The sequence below is a fragment of the Neopelma chrysocephalum genome, unplaced genomic scaffold (assembly GCF_003984885.1).
Source record: "Neopelma chrysocephalum unplaced genomic scaffold, ASM398488v2 Primary Assembly neopelma1_60, whole genome shotgun sequence".
Classification (NCBI taxonomy): Eukaryota; Metazoa; Chordata; class Aves; order Passeriformes; family Pipridae; genus Neopelma; species Neopelma chrysocephalum.
Window position 1 is genome coordinate 15,628,765 of NW_020897715.1, and position 16,120 is coordinate 15,644,884.

The following is a 16,120-nucleotide window of genomic DNA, read 5'->3' on the forward strand; positions in this document are numbered from 1 at the left end:
CAACACTACCTTAGTCAACTTCTTTTGACCCATAGGTGAAGCAAAATTTCATCATTAAGTATTTATTACTCAATTGACAGTAATATACTAGTTTTTCTAAGGTGCTTGCACACATGGTAGCAAGATGAACAGCTCCTTACTGTATATCTATAAGCACTGCAATTAAATATATAAATAAATAAATAAATAAAATAAAAATGAGAAAACAGCAGGGAACTAGGATTTATTCATCTACTGTCCTGACTCTGGGCTCCTTCATTATTTCCATTATGGGTTACAGGTCTAGTATGTATCTTTCTACATTTCCCTCAGGGCTTCACAACAATTTTATTCTTGAGAAAGAAATCCAGATTCCATAAGCATTTTGAATTATTCCTCCTACCTAATCAATGCCATAACTACTGTTGTCTCTCCCAGTCAGTCCCTTTTCTAGGTGAATCAACAGGCAACACTATTACCTACTTAAGTAAGAAATAAAATATCTAATCAGAAGTGTTCACAGCACATACTCCTTTTATTTTTATTTCCATTATTATACTTCCTCTATTTACTCATTTATTTCAGTATCGAGCTGAGGGAAATTGCTCTGAAATACTCTGACAGCTTTAGGTACAACTTGAAAATGCTTGAGCTGCAAATCAGCTAATTTTTCAGGCATTTCACAAAAAACCCCAGTTAAGTTGTATTTTAAAACTTTCTGTTATCCAACACAACAGATAGGTTTATCATAACAATTTGTGAATTAAAGTCTTCGGCCACAATAAAAGAATTTCAGGTTTACCTCTAACTGTGGGATTCTCAAAGCTTATATAGTCATAAGCTACTAAAGGTTTCAAAAAGCAACTGCTAAATTGCTGGTACCTACAGTGAAAAGAACCCATATAACTTCAACATTACAGAATTCAAGACCGGGATATTCAGGAATACCTGCATGATGAAATGCCACTCCCCATGGCAAAGTACGCTGGAGCACAGAATCCAGACCTGAGACAGAACGCTTTAGCTGTTCCAGAACCTCATCGATCCCTTCTCTGTCCACAATAACTGGGGCCAGGGTGGAGTTTTTTGCAGAACCTTGAGAAAGAAAATATTTTTATAGTTTCTACTAAAATTAATTTTCATTGAAGACACTGTGCATACCATAGTCTTCTACAAACTACTTTTCTCTTACTCTCAGCTTGTTGCAAACTGTAGAACTCCCTGGCAATGATGTCTGCCAGCTTCTCACACCAGTTCTTGGATGGACAGAAAAGCAGGACTGAATGGCCACCACAAACAGTCTCATAACACAGGCTCACAACATGGTCTTCATCTCCCTGAATTGAGACAAAATATTTTCAGTGCACTCTCAGGTTGAATGGGCTTTGTAAATGCTGTCATTCTGTGTCTCAGTAGGAATCTTCTACTTCAAGAGGGAGCAAACAAAGAAGATGGAGCACTGTTATCTTATTTTCTGTCTTGCTTTATGAAGTTCAAGCACTAGTATGACCCTATTTTTGAGGACAGTTCTAGACCTACCTATGAATAAATATAACATTTTACATCTTGCTTTTATAAATCTGCTTCTGAATGAAGGCCATACAGTGCACAAAAAAATCACTGCAACCTCCATGTCACGGCTAACAGCAGTGGCGAAGAACTAGGAAGAGCCCCGAGGGAAAACTCCTCTACAGTAACTAGGGAAGACTTGTCAACTACGATGTCTGAACTAAAAGCATGAGATGTAGTAGTCTAAGCATCCCCAATAAGATGCACTCAGCAAGCACTGCTGACCAAAGACCGCAAGTGTTCAGAGCACAGTGGAAGGCTTTTATTGATACTTACATAGATGTCCCTTCAAAACCCTTTTGTTTACAGCTTGCTTTTTTAGTTTTAAGATCCTAAGAGAGTCCCTGCAACTGATCTGTTTTACTTGGCTAAGACAGATTCCCTTCTAGCAAGCAGGCCAAAGGAGTAAGAGAAAAATGTAGGCGTACAGGAAGAAATAAAAAGCACTAAAACGCAAATGAAAACAGGGGAACAATGTCAGAAACTGCATATACACATCAAAAGCTCAGTAAGGATTCTGCCAAACTCAGCTGAAGCAGTGAGGTCATCAAGTTCCCTTTCCTGGTCCAGTTTGAGGCACAAAAGTCTGAAGGTTCAGTGACAGGTTTCAAGCCCAAGATCACCTGGTTTTATAAAATAAGCCAACTCCTTTAAACTGTTGAGTCATAAGCCTCATTTAGATCTTTCTCCCGCTTAATTTAGTAACTATACACAGCAACTATTTCAAAAAAATCCAGAAAAGGAGATGTAACATCACCTTCTCAAAATGACCACATAAAAGCAAGCTTCCAGATATTCATGTCACAAACGTTTCCTTTTGTCTCTGGGACCCTTTTTCTTTGCTATGTCACGCTACTGACATGATAACATTTGTGCACAATGAGATCTGAGTGCAAAACATTTCAAAATATTGCTGGAATTCAACCCATACTGTCCAACTACTACACTAGTATTACACAGAGCAATTCAAAGGAACAGAGGTAATATTCACCCTTCAGAGACTTCACAGAAAAGGAACCTACAATTAGGAAGCACAAATTTTCCATTTCTACCCATTTTGTTCTTCAAAATCCTTATAGTATGTTACCCTTAACTTTCCATATCCATTTCAAGTGTGTAAAAGGACTAAATACTGAAAGTAGATTCAGAAGAATCAGGATGGACATCTGCCTTCTAATCACTGACAAAATTAGATCACTTAGCAGTTTAACACAAGGAGGTTCAATACCAGATTTTAATGCAAACATATTATCCCAGTGTTGAATGCAAATTCCTTGGCCTAAGAAAGAAATACTTACCTGCATTCATGAAAGTGAAGTAGATTCCCAGACACAAGATAGGGTGGTGGGTAAGGGAAGAATCAAACTCTTTATACCTGTCCAGTGCTCAGAAACTGCAAAGTCAACCTTGTCTTCAAGTCAGATTGAAGAAACTTCAAGATCTTCATAAGGGGGTATGGGTTGGGGTTTTTTTTGTTTAAGTCAGCAGAAGACAAAAAGAACAGTTTTGTTCTAAGTTGGAGCATATAATCTATGAAGTAAACAATGAAGTCAGGAATGTCATCTATTTAAAAAAAAATCAAAAACATACCAAGAGCTGTCTTTTTAACTTTAGCATTACAAAAGGTGTCATCCCAAAGCCACTGCTCAGAGTTTTGTTACCTTCAGTTGAAGCTTGGGCTGGAATTCTCGCACTAAATTCATGGAGGAGTCATAAATGTTGCTGCCAATTTTCACCCACTCCTTGAGGGGCACAGGGCGAAAATCTGTACAGTATAGCTCTGCATCTAACCACGAGGCTAGGAGTCTCAAATTAGGGAGGGTAGCACTCATGCCTACTATCTGTATCCCACCAAAACCAGGACTGGTCATCTTCATCTCTCTGGAAGTGGTTAAAAGAAAACAAAAGTTAGTGACAACACTCACTACTGTTCTGGAAAATGGAATTCAGAAAAACTAACTCAATCTACTTCCTTCCAGACTGTAAAATGCAAAGCTACTTTTTTTAACTTTTTGACAAAGAAACAAGTCATACTCTACTCTTAGTAAACACAATGTCATATTATGCATTAATAACAAGATAATTCAACTTTTTATCAACCTTCTTTAGGCAACAACAGACAAAAATGACTGCTTATTTGGAGAAACTGAAAACAAATACATAAATCAACCAGTTCCTTGACACTAACAAAAACATGGAAAAAAAGGAATGGCTTAATCTCCACTGAAATCTTCTAAGCTTAAATGCCTTAATTAAAACACTTCTATTTGTTTCCATTTCAGCACAAATAATACTAAACTAAGGTCTTCCTAGATCTGGGAACCAAAGCCGTAAGTTCAGCAAAAATGCAAGTAGCTTCAGTTCTTAAAATGCTGAATAGCAGCTTCCATTAAAGGCAGTGAGAAGTAATGGACTCCTAACAGGCCAGAAAACACAAACTGTTAATTTAGATACCCAAATGTAGATTTTAATTCAGGCTTTTACATCCACACAATAGTTTTGGGGTTTTTTTAATGCTCCTATGCTTACGTTTGAAAACTACTCATTTGCATTGCACTGAGCCATAAATTGAGACTTTAAAAAATAAAAGGTCTCACAAATCAATATGAGCTCAGAAACAGACAATCTTTTTAGAAGACCTCGCCTTCAGGGGTTGGTTGTAACACCTGGCAAAGACAAGATAGAAGAAACAAGATAACACAGAAGCTATATTATAAAAAACGAGTCACTGATGAAACAGAAATAAGGAAGATGGGGAGAGGTAGACTCTCTAATCCAAGCCCTTCAAGCATTTGCTAGTACAGCTTGGCCATCAAGGTTGCAGATTTTTGCCCCTACAGCAACCTTGAGACCCCTTTTTTTCCTAAAGCAACTTTTGACTTTCAAGGATCAAAAAAGTTCCAGCTCCACAACACACTATTTGACTGGGGAGGAGAAAAATATGCTACAGAATTTTAGCTGGGTCTGCAAAAGCCTTGCAGATTAAGAAGGTTACACCTTCTCCTCCAGTTGCCTTTGGGTTTGGGCACTATGGAACTGCTGGACAGTTTGCTGCTGAGGATCTAGGTACTGAACTCTTAAAAGCTCTTCTGAAACATTTAATCTGTTCCCCAGTGTCCAATCAGTTGTGCTAAAGGCAAGAAACCATGCAATCACTAGGCTATCGCATGTTATAAGCAAAACCAGAGCTCGCCCTGAGCAGTGCTAACTAAGCAGACTACTGGCACATCCTCTTAAGCTTTCTGACCAATTCACCATGTACAAGGGAACAACATGCCCACTCTTCCACAATACCTGAACATTTCTGAAGGATAAATACTCCAATCCATGAAACACCAAAAAAATCTGCTAGCAAAACTGTTTTAAAAAAATCCAAAGTTTTTTAAAAAACCTTAAATAGGCTAAAGAAGTAAATGAAAGTTTCAGCCTTATTTCTTTTCCTGAGAGAATAAATCCCATGGTAGCACACAAATTGAAAACCACAAGGAAAAGAGGTTTTGACTACAATGGCAGGCCCCTGAGAGGTGGTATGATGAGATCTTAATAACCAAAATAGTCTAGTTCATCACTCTCATAAAAACCCTGGAGCTAACCCAAATTTCCAATCACTCAGAGAACAAAATATTTAGAGTCATCCATAATTTAGCATTAAAAGACAAACATCCTGCTCTACCCACCGTTTTGCTACCTTCTCTGTAACATATCTAACTTTGGTCAGGAGGAGTTCCAGCAGATATCCTCGATGAGGGTCTCCCAGCATGTGCAACTCGTCCACAACCACCACTCCTGATAAAGAAAAGCATTCACGTTATATTTGACCAACCTAGAAACTAAGAACAGATAGCCCCAATCCTTTCACACTCCACATAAACTGAAATTTATATTCATAAATCCAGCTATGCTTACCAACACCACTACAGCTTCCTTCTGTCACTGAGACAAATCACGACCAATGTCATGACATTTCACACACACCCGCAACCACACACATGCACATAATCAGCTTTTAAAAAAGAAAAATAAATAGGTTGCTAGTATAGCCACCACACAAAACAGTATTGCAGCATCTGTACTGCAGCCTCTCTACAAGTAAAAACCTCCAGGTTTCAGATTATCTGGAAAGGAAAATTCCAGCACCGAAATGAGCAAGTCAAAAGCTTTGCTGACATCACTATCTTAGTTAAAAACATCATTTCTTACTAATACAGTAATGTCAGAAAAAAAACCAGGAACAGATGTAATTAAACTGGCAGAGTCTGCTTCCTATTATATTGTTTTTCATTAACCAAATCTGAATGAGCTCTACTATTTAGCTTTGGCTTTGTAATGAAAAAATATTCTTATGTGACAGCTTTGTTGTCATCCTACCTCTTGCAAATGACTTTTTAATCTATTAACCACCTCCATCAAATTTTTAAGATGTGTAAAATATCTAAAAGCATAATGTCTAAAAAGCTTTCTGAATATCAGCAGCTGGAGACAACAGACCAGACTACAGTCTGCCCTGAGGAGAAAACATAGAGGCACTGCAACTAAGGCACCCAGTGCCCCTCCTGCACATATTCCAGCAGCGGTATGTACTATTCCCGGCCAGCTGACACAGTCCCAGGATTCCATCCAGGATGGAATTGGATAAAGGAAGGTTAAACAAAAAAAGCAGGGCACAGAGGACACTATGCTTCATTAGTTCTGCTGCTGTGAAATTTTTTTTCCTCTTTGGTGCAGCTATGTAATATCTTTCTGGTATGGCTAAAATAGCAGGAGCTTAAGGGCAAATGTGACCTTACATTATCTGTTTCAATGCTGTTTCTCCTTCTTATTTTTTTTCTCTCCTTCCTACATATGTTCCTTTTCTCTCCGTTTTCTCCCTCCTTCTCTTTCAAGCCACTTAAGTTAGAAAAAAGTGCTGCACTGCTTCATCAGCCTCTTTTACAAACTCCCACCCATCCAGCTCCTCTGTCTTCCCGCACTTCCTCTATTTGGTGTTCACTTGTAAAAAGTGGTAATTCATTGGTCACCAAATTCGCATTTATTCAGCTACCAGAAAAAGCTTCTTCCTGCTTCCCCATACAACAATCTGTCTGAATTCTTCCAAAAGCTGAGACAGGACAGTTTATTCAGATATCTACTGAAGTAAAATCCATACAAGTTACCTTTCCAGTCTTCATGCCAAGCAGCAGTACATTTCACTTCCTGAGATGAAGCATAGAACACTAGTGGTATCTACAGGCCAAAGCACAGGGAATGCTGCTATTTTTTGCACGGGTCACTTGTTTTATACCTTCTGCTGCTACTCAGCTCTAACGTATATTCAGACATTAAACCTGTGTACTGTATTGCCCTGGCAGCCTGCAAGCTGGTGAGATGACTGTCACATGTGCAAGAGTGCTCTCCCCTATTCAGGCAGCACTCAGAACACACCCACTGGGATAACACAGCAGGAGCAAACAGGCAACCAGTATTTTTCACAAAGCTATCCCCTTCTTAAAATGAAATTGCAGCCAAGGAAGACTTCAGGCCCCGGCACACAACGGTGTTTTCTACTTTACAAGTTCAGGAAGTTCTGGCAAGCGGGGCCAGAACTTCGTCATGCTACATTGCTACTGAAAATGAGCCTAGCCTCAGCCTCCTTTTCTGTCTGCAAATTAGGTGTGTCCCTAGAAGACCATTGAAAAAAAACCTACTAAAAAGTACATGAGAGCTATCAGACATGTTTACTGGAGAATAACTAGGCTGCTTTAAGTCCCCATCCTGTTTAAAACTAAAAAGTTCTGAATGACAAGGAGGGAGGATTTGGTATTTGGTTTGGGGTTTTTTTAGTACAATTAAACTGGTAACTTCTTCATTTCAAGTTTAAACTAAGAAAAGAAACAAGTACCATAACAGCACATTACAAATCCATTCCTAGCTGACACACTGAGAAAGCAGCAGATTTTTCTCTAACCACTTCCCTAAAAATTTCTTCAGCATCAGTGTCAAGAGGCTGAACAACAAGAGGAATATCATCTCCTGTGTACCTGGATGTTCAAAACTGACATGTTACATAATAATTAGCAACACAACATTGCTTTTAATTGCTTCATACAGCAAAAAGAGCTCTGGCAGGCAGAAGATTTGAGTTTCTCTCAACAGTTTCCAAAGGCAATGTGAGCTATCAGCACAGGGTTGACATCAACAAAAGGAACAGCTCAAGCTTGAGATGGAATCCAGCCAGGATTGCAGTCATCTCCCAATAACTCATCTCAAAAGATAAAACACTCTTGTTACCAACCAGTCTAAATTTAGAATTAATCAGAAGACAAGGTACAATCTTGCAGTTTCAGACAAGTTTGCTTTAGGTGACAGTTAAACTGGCATTTTCAGTTCATGCCCATATTTTACAGCTTTTATGAAAATTTATCTCCGAACAGATAATTTGTCCATTTCTTACATAAAGATGATTTTCTAAAATCAAATTAATTCAAAAATCGATGTCAAAGAAGCATACAAATAAAAAAAAAAAGAAAAAAAACCCAGAAGACATTTTTACATTTATTTCCATTATATGGCTGTACTAGGGCACAAGGGAAATGGATGGTTGCAGTAGAGGTGTTTTCAAATGGTAAAATTAAAACACGAGTTTAAGGAGTTATTGGTATTAAGGATACATATTCAAAGTCAAATCTTGTAATCATTTGGCTGCTTATACTTAAATGACACGTCTCAGGTACATTCATCTTAGAAATCACAACACAATGTAGGGATGAAACGGAGGTCCCAGCTAAAGCAATTTGGTACATTTTAGTACACTGAGCATGCTTCCAAGACACCTAAGCCAACATCAGGATTGTTATCCTGACCCCACTGTCTGCCTTGTGCTGGCAGTACAGCTTGTAGTGTGGTGACCTAGGATCAAATTAAGCCCATTTTAAACAAGCAAAAAACCCTAAACTAAGTAGTCATATATTGAAATAACTAACTGCATGATCACCATTCTCTTACAAGTGCAGGGATGAAGATGTACATTCAAGAACTGAGCTGGACTGCAGGAGCCTCAGTTTGAATGAGCTTAAAACGCAGCACAACAGTCACCCACTCATCTTCCAGCCCATTGGCAGTTTCTAAAGCATTCATGGTGATTCAGCCCCTACAGATCCAGGTGTGAATGTGTTATCCCATGATCTCACACTCCAACAAATCCTGCAAGGCCTTATTTCCCTTTTTCTCCCTTTAAAAAAATCTTCTAGTATACAGTGCAGTAGAATATTATGATACCAGATGCACACAGAACAGCAGTTTCAAAGGTGGAGGTCTCAGAGCAGTTTGATACTCAGCTATTTTTCCAGTTTTTGTATTCTTAAAATAGCAACCAGCTATGTTACAGGACAGAGTGAAGATAGGGAGGATTACTGTATAAAACATAACTGGATATAGCTTTATTGAGCCGAGAAACGAAAAGAAGAACAAACTTCCGATTAGATCAGGAAAGCATATCTCTCTCCAAGTGCTCACTGGAAACATTGGGCTTCTTCAGGTTTTATATCTCCTCCCAAATACTAAATGAATACTAACTTTACCTAGTGGCCATCAGGGCCACAGTGACCCAGAAGCCAGTGTTACAAGGACAGAGGGCTTTTGAGCGAACTACAAGACAGAAATGAATGCCACAGCCCTCCTAGTCACCATGCCTATCCAGAGGAGCCCTATTCATTCTGCTTATCTGGATCCAGATGAGCACGAAACATAATCTCTTCCTTGAGCTAAATGAAGATAGATCATAAATTCCACAATTTCTGTCCAAAACAAACGAACATAATACATTCCTGAACTCAAACATATCTCAGACCTTTAATTCAATTTTATTAATTAGAAGACATTTTCTAGTAATGGGAATCACTGCTTATTGCAACTAATCACTGTCCATGGACTCTCATCAATGTCAGACAAACTAAAACCTGCAGCTTCTACATACTCATCCCAGATGCTGAGCTACATGGAATAATGCTGACTGCCCTCCCAAATCCAAATCAGAGGTGCTCTGGAAGAAGAAAATTGCTCAATTTTCCTATATGGTATGTCTGTCAAATACATAACTGAACAAATTCAAAGCATGCCATGATTTTACATGTACTCAGAATACGTAATAAACCTCATCCCCACAACGGTCAAGTGTTGGTATTTTACCCAGTGAGTCCATTCTGTTTTCTTCTATCAGCCTATTGATTAGTCCGTTGGCTTTCTCGATGGTGCAGACAGCAACATCCAGAGCAGAGAAACGTCCAGCAGGAGACATGCTTCCCATGTAGCCTCCAACTGTCACATCCACCTCCTGAAACAGGGACTGTTTTCCAAGGATACAGAATGATATAAAAAGGTTACAACTCTGAATTTTGACTAATGCCTGCTGGAATCACATAAAAGCCTGCATTCTACACTTACAATTTCTAGTACTGTTAATGCCTACTAATCAGATTAAAGCCATAGCTCAGCCAGTTACTGATACTTCTTTTTTCCACTGTCATTTTTTATTTCCAAAAGAGAAGCCACAGAGTACACGCTGTGAGATAAATTGTACATAACTGAGTAAAAGCTAAGGACCACTGTTTTGTATAAAAAGATTTCATATTAAAAGTGTTGGAGAACAGACAGTGCAACAGTTTATAATACAAGTGGGTTATGTACAAAGAAGCCTTCCTCTTGACAAATCTTTGGCAAAAGCCAAATGTGTAACCCCAAATACAACGATGACACAAAGCCAAGAAACAACTTATTTTCTTCCAGGGCTCATTACTGCAGTGCCAAAGCTTTGGCACATCACACATAGCATTAACAAAAGGTACAAATGTTTGGACCTCATGGGTAGGATACCGTATGATTTCAAATACATGCAGTTATGGCCAAACCTTAGGCCAGGAGTAGTACAACACAGCATTGATAATCCTCCAACTTCACAAGATTAAAGCAAAAACGTGTCTCCATTATCAATTGCTACAAAGTAGCTTTTGCACTCAGTTTGTAGGACTTCCTAGCAATTTGCAAGGTTAAGATACCATCTCAGTTGATTACCAAACAACAATGTGCTAAATGCCACAAACCATAACAAAAATCCTTGATGGATTTGGATTTGGCTTTAGTCATTGTTGTTACCTAATGGAAACAATGTTTGATATGAAACTCTTCCAAGAAAAAATATATATGTTTTAAAAAGACTGATCCTACTGTAATTTCATTTTTTAAATACCTGGAGTGAAGAAGCCAAAGTGAAATCAAAGGCACAAAATTGTGGTGGAACACCCCAAGGAAAGCTAAACTATCTTTTTATCCTTTCAGATAATGTTAACACCTTCCCTTTGTAGTTTTTCTGACACAATCTCTAATTAGAAACTTCCTTTAAAGTTTGTATATTATAAAATCTATGAATAAATGCAAGCCACAACGCTTTAAAAGTCAAAGCTGAAATAAAATGTTTAATCAACTCCATAATTTTTTTCCAAGTTCCCTTCCTGGCTAAAACTTTCATTTTTTATCTCAACCTAGAGAAAATTTTAAATTATCTATAAATCCTTTCTGAAACAACTCTGAATTTTTTTTTCCCCAAATCCATGCTTTTGGATTTCTGTTTAAATAAGGTGACCCAACAACTACTACTCATAAATTTACCTCCTTGAATGCTACTTACCTGTAGATAACATTTCTTCTCCTTGGCCACAGAAACAAAGGGAAGGATGAGAAGAGCTTTCTTACGAGTCTCCAGGACTCGTTTCAAAATAAGCAATTCTGCAACAAGAGTCTTTCCAGCACTGGTAGGAGCTTGAAAAAAAAAAAATTAATTAATTTTTAAAGTTTAAAAAAGAAATCCAACAAACAAGCATCACAAACATAGTATAGAAAGCAGTTACTGGAGAACCTAGGATGGGACTCTTCAGTTGATGTCTCCCACCCACAATCACAATCACATTTGCAGTCAACTCTTTATAGAGTCAAGAAGACTAAAAATCACCTGCCTCTCTTCTAAGTTCTTCATCTTCCCAGTGTTGCTCTGGAACCTTTTTCCCATGAAAAATAGGCAACCACAGATTTCTAGTTCACCAGTCCTACTTCTCCTTCTGCACACACACCCCCCCACACACGTTACGTGAAGAGAAATGACAAAGGGACTGAAAAAATCAGATAGTAAATAACATTCTCAAAAGTATTTATATCTATCATTGTTATTATAATTCAGTTCCTGGTTGACATAGGCTATAATTTAAAAAAAATTAACATTAACTGATTCCTAATTATCAGTTTCTAAAGGAACTTTAACAGGGAAAAAGGGGAAAAAAGTCTCTCCTCACATTGGAAAAGAGATCATTAAGCCAGGTTTGAGGTACAGCAGTGGGACAGATCTTAATGGGATGTCTCCGGAAAAAAGAGGATCTTGACTTTTCTATCTGCCCGATCAGAATCCTTCAGCACCAACATGTTCTTGTAAATGGCAGTGGAGAAGTTAGAAGGGACTGGTTTTGTCAGACGTTTGCATACCTGAGTAAACTAGGTTCCTCCCTTCCAGAACTTGTCCAAGCATTAGGCATTCTGCTTGCCATTCAAACATCTGTACTACTCCCAGACTGTGGTATTTTTCCAGAACTGCTTTGGGAAGACCCCAGCTTGCAAGAAGCAACTTATCTGCTTGGTCTTCAGGAACATTTACCTGCTGATATTGACCTTTGGGAGGAGAAAAATTTTAAAAGTCAAGTATCATCATTGAATCTGAGGTCATGTAGGTTATACACCTAAAAGTCAAACTTCTCTACAAAATCCTATATTACAAGAAAAGGCAATAAACTATGTGCCCTATATTTTTCAATATTTCCTATGGATGTCTCACCATTACTCTTATCTCTTTTTTTCAACTTTTTCTCCTATAAGATTATTCATATTTAATTAATTTCTTCACCAAACTCTTGCTCCTATATTTGCTTTTGAGACAGAGCAGCCATTACCAAATAAATACTCAAACAGAGCTTCAGCACTGATTAATATAACAGCATTACAATGTATTTGCCATCTTATCCCTATCCATACCATTTCCCTTTTAAATCACTGCTACTGAGGCTTCAGTAATCCTCAGATTACAGAACCACCGTCTTTTTCCTTGCTTTACAGATAAATGAAATACACAACATAAACCAAACAAGCAACTCAAGCTACTCTCCACAGTGTGTCATATTTCAGTTTATCAACACTGATTAGTATCTTCACAACACTGCCAGTTCCTCTAGCTTAATTAAATTGCTTGCTGATTATTTTCTGTCTTTGTAATCTTAGACAATTTTATGCTGGCTACAGATATTGTCTCCTTCCTCTCCTTCTCCTCCTTTTTTCCAATCATTGCAAAAACTCAAGCTTTTTGTCCCTTTCCTCATCTGATACAGAAAACAGGTTTCTGATCCACAGTAATGTCTCCCCTATATATAAGTTGCCATAACAGCATTTTGTGAAAGACCTTGTCAAATAGAGATGAAAAACAAGTACTTGTGTGTACTGACTCTACTGTACCCATTCTTCTACTGGTGCATTCAAAAAATTCTAAAAGGAAACTTCCCACCATTGTTGACAGCATAAGGGCAAGCTGGATCAGCAATACTAGCCAGAATAAGCAGGTAGCATTTTTACTCTCAACACACTAAAAATTTCAACTGCCACCTTGAGGTTAATCCCAGCCCAGCAGTCACTGGTGTGTGTTCATTCTCTTCCACACAAATATATAAAAAAAAAATTGACATAGCTTAGCTCTGAAAGCTCTGTTTCACTTTGTGTAATCCAAATACCATAAAACACTAAACAAGAAGTTAAGCACCATTGGGAGAGAACAGCAGTATGCCACGAAGCAGAACAGGCTTCCCAAGGGGAATTCAGAGCAGACCACTGTCTATCCTAATTGTCTGTCCTAAACTGTGACTGTGGTGGGCTGACCCTGGATGGACACCAGATGCCCCCAAAGCCTCTCTGTCACTCCCTTCCTCAACTGGTCAGGGGAGAGACAAAACAATTAAAGGCTCATATGTTGAGATAAGGAAAACGCTTGACTTGGGGAAAATTAATTTATTACTAATCAAATCAGAGGATTTGATAGGATAACAAGAAATAAAACAAAATCTTGAAAACACCAACCCCTTAACTTTTCCCTTCTTCCCAGGCTCAACTTTACTCCCAATTTTCTCTACCTTCTCCCCCACGGAGGTGCAGGGGGAAAAGGGTTGCACTCAGTTCATCGCACATTGTCTCTGCCACTCCTTCCTCCTCAAGGGGAGGACTCCTCACACTCTTCCTCTACTCCAGCGTGGCATCCCTCCCACTGGAGACAGTCCTCTATGAACTTCTCCAATATGAGTCCTTCACACAGGCTGCAGTTCTTCAGGGATTGTTCCAGCATGGGTCCCCCACAAGGTCACAAGTCCTGCCAGCAAACCTACTCCAGCATGGGCTCCTTTCTCCATGGGGCCACAGGTCCTGTCAGGAGCCTGGTCCATGTGGGCTTCCCATGGGGTCACAGCCTTCTTCAGGCATCCACCCACTTCAGTGTGGGGTCCTCTGCAGGCAGATCTCTGTTCCACCATGGACCTCCATGGGCTGCATGGGGACAACCTGTCTCACCATGGTCTTCCTCATGGGCTGCCAGGGAACATCAGGTCTGGCACCTGGAGCACCTCCTCCCTCTCCTTCTTCACTGACCTTGGTGTCTGCAGGGCTGTTTCTCTCACATATGCTCACTTTTCTCTCTGGCTGCAATTGCCATTGCACAGGGGTTTTTTCTGCCTTTTTAAATATGTTATCCCAGGAGTGCTACCACTGTGGCTGATGGGCTCAGCCTTGGCCAGTGGCAGGTCCCTCTTGGATCTGGTTGGTATTTGCTCAATGGGACACAGGAGAAGCTTCTGGCAGCTTCTCACAAAAGCCACCCTTACAGTGCTCCCTTGCCACGCAAATCCAAAACAGTGACTAATATAGCAGAATTACGATTCTGAAACACACAAAAATCCCTACGTGATGCGATCTCAAGCTTTTTTCCTAATGTTAAAACCAAGGAACTTCACATAAAAGATGGGATGAGTAAAGGATTACATGATTCTGCTGTTTGAAGAATATCTGTAGATTAGAACTGCACATGAGTTTGGAAACTTGTGCCTTAGGAGACTTTAAGGATTTATGTACAGAAGTATACCACTGACATTAACCTCTTTTTTACCTACTAGAACAATGCTAAGAAACAGTCAAAATTAGAAAGATACAAACTGTTGGTTAAAAGCACTGGGTATTAGATTTCTCTGAAAGAAAACTCTTCCAGAATGTGGGACCAGTTGGATACAAGAGTGTTGCTTACTGAATTGTCTTCGAGGAGTTGCCCTGTGGAAATGTGTTGGTTGCCTTGCTCAGCTCCATTTGCAGAAATTGACAAAATTGTATAACCACACCAGGGAGGTGTGCCATGACTTGAGAAGAGACCAAGAGATGTAAATGCTTTAATAAGTTACAGAAAAATCACAAAAGAGATGAAATTGCAAGATGTTACATAAACATCTTGATTTTGGATGTTATATATGATGCTGCATACATCTTGATGTCTGTCATGATTCAAGCGCACAATAAGCTGGTAAAATGTATGTATAGCATCTAGAAGCTTCACTTTAAGTAGCTCTGGCTGGCAGCAGGACCATTTGATATGACACCTTACCACAAGATGTTTGTATAATACAAGACATTTATATAACATCTTGTACGTTGTGTATAGAAGTATATTGTATATGCTTCTTGTGCATTGTATATGCATTCTTGAATCAATTTAACAACACAAGTAAGCCTTGCCTGGTATACCAGAGTACAGACTACACTTTTTATTGTATTACGGCAGCACCTAGAGGCCAAGAAAAGAATAAGGTCCACCGTTAAACGACGTATAATGAAACGGGCCCGACCTCAGAAGCGTGCACAGAACACACATTTCCTTAACTACACAGTGATTAGTGCAGGAAAATCCTTCGATTCACGTTTTTACGCCCCCCACCTTGCTAACACAAGCTGCAGCCACTGCCATCGAAGGAGAAAGGCAGGGGCGAAGCGTCGGGCCTTCTGCCCCAGGGCAACGCGTCTCTCCCGGGGCAAAGGCCGGGAGAGGCTCGGAGCGTGCCCGGCCCCTTTCAGCAGCGCCGCCGTGTCCCACGGGGCAGCCCCGCTCCCCCTCGCCCAGCACGTCCCGACCCGCCGCGCTGCACGACCGAGGGAAAGGCGGGGAAAGGAAGGAAGGAAGGAAGGAAGAAGGAGGGGAGAGAAGGGCTGCGCTCTCCTGCGCCGGTACCTGCCGAGCCGCTGCCGCGCAGGGAAAGGTCGAGGCCGGGCGGGGGGCTCAGCACGGCCGGCCGGGGAGCGGCGGAGCAGGGCGGCTCGGCCTCCCCCCGCCCGCGGGAGCGGCCGCCGCGAAGCTCCGCGGCCGCGGCAACGCCCGGGGCGGTCCCGCCGCCATCTTCCCGCCGCGACATTCAAACCCAGTCCCGCCCCGGCCGGCGGGAGGGCGGCCCGAGCGGCAGCGGGAAAAGGACAGGAGGTGGGGAGG

At 40.2% G+C, this 16,120-nt stretch overlaps 1 protein-coding gene across 4 annotated transcripts in view; it reads right to left on the reverse strand.

Annotated features, from left to right (window-relative positions):
• The window catches only part of POLQ (DNA polymerase theta), a 53,749-nt gene extending 37,682 nt beyond the window's left edge, over positions 1-16,067 (reverse strand). Inside the window, exons 1-8 of one of the 4 annotated variants that reach the window (XM_027681256.1) lie at positions 15,866-16,064; positions 12,052-12,234; positions 11,207-11,337; positions 9,712-9,868; positions 5,226-5,334; positions 3,210-3,429; positions 1,172-1,316; positions 928-1,074 (exon numbers count right to left, since the gene is read on the reverse strand). In XM_027681256.1, coding sequence (XP_027537057.1) covers positions 928-1,074; positions 1,172-1,316; positions 3,210-3,429; positions 5,226-5,334; positions 9,712-9,868; positions 11,207-11,337; positions 12,052-12,234; positions 15,866-16,046 — 1,273 coding nt within the window. In that variant the 5' untranslated portion in view covers positions 16,047-16,064. Of the gene's footprint in view, positions 1-382; positions 445-927; positions 1,075-1,171; positions 1,317-3,209; positions 3,430-5,225; positions 5,335-9,711; positions 9,869-11,206; positions 11,338-12,051; positions 12,235-15,574; positions 15,647-15,865 lie in introns of those variants that run through there. The other 3 variants (XM_027681257.1, XM_027681258.1, XM_027681260.1) reach the window with 3 other exon arrangements.
• Between the last annotated feature and the right edge of the window lie 53 nt (positions 16,068-16,120).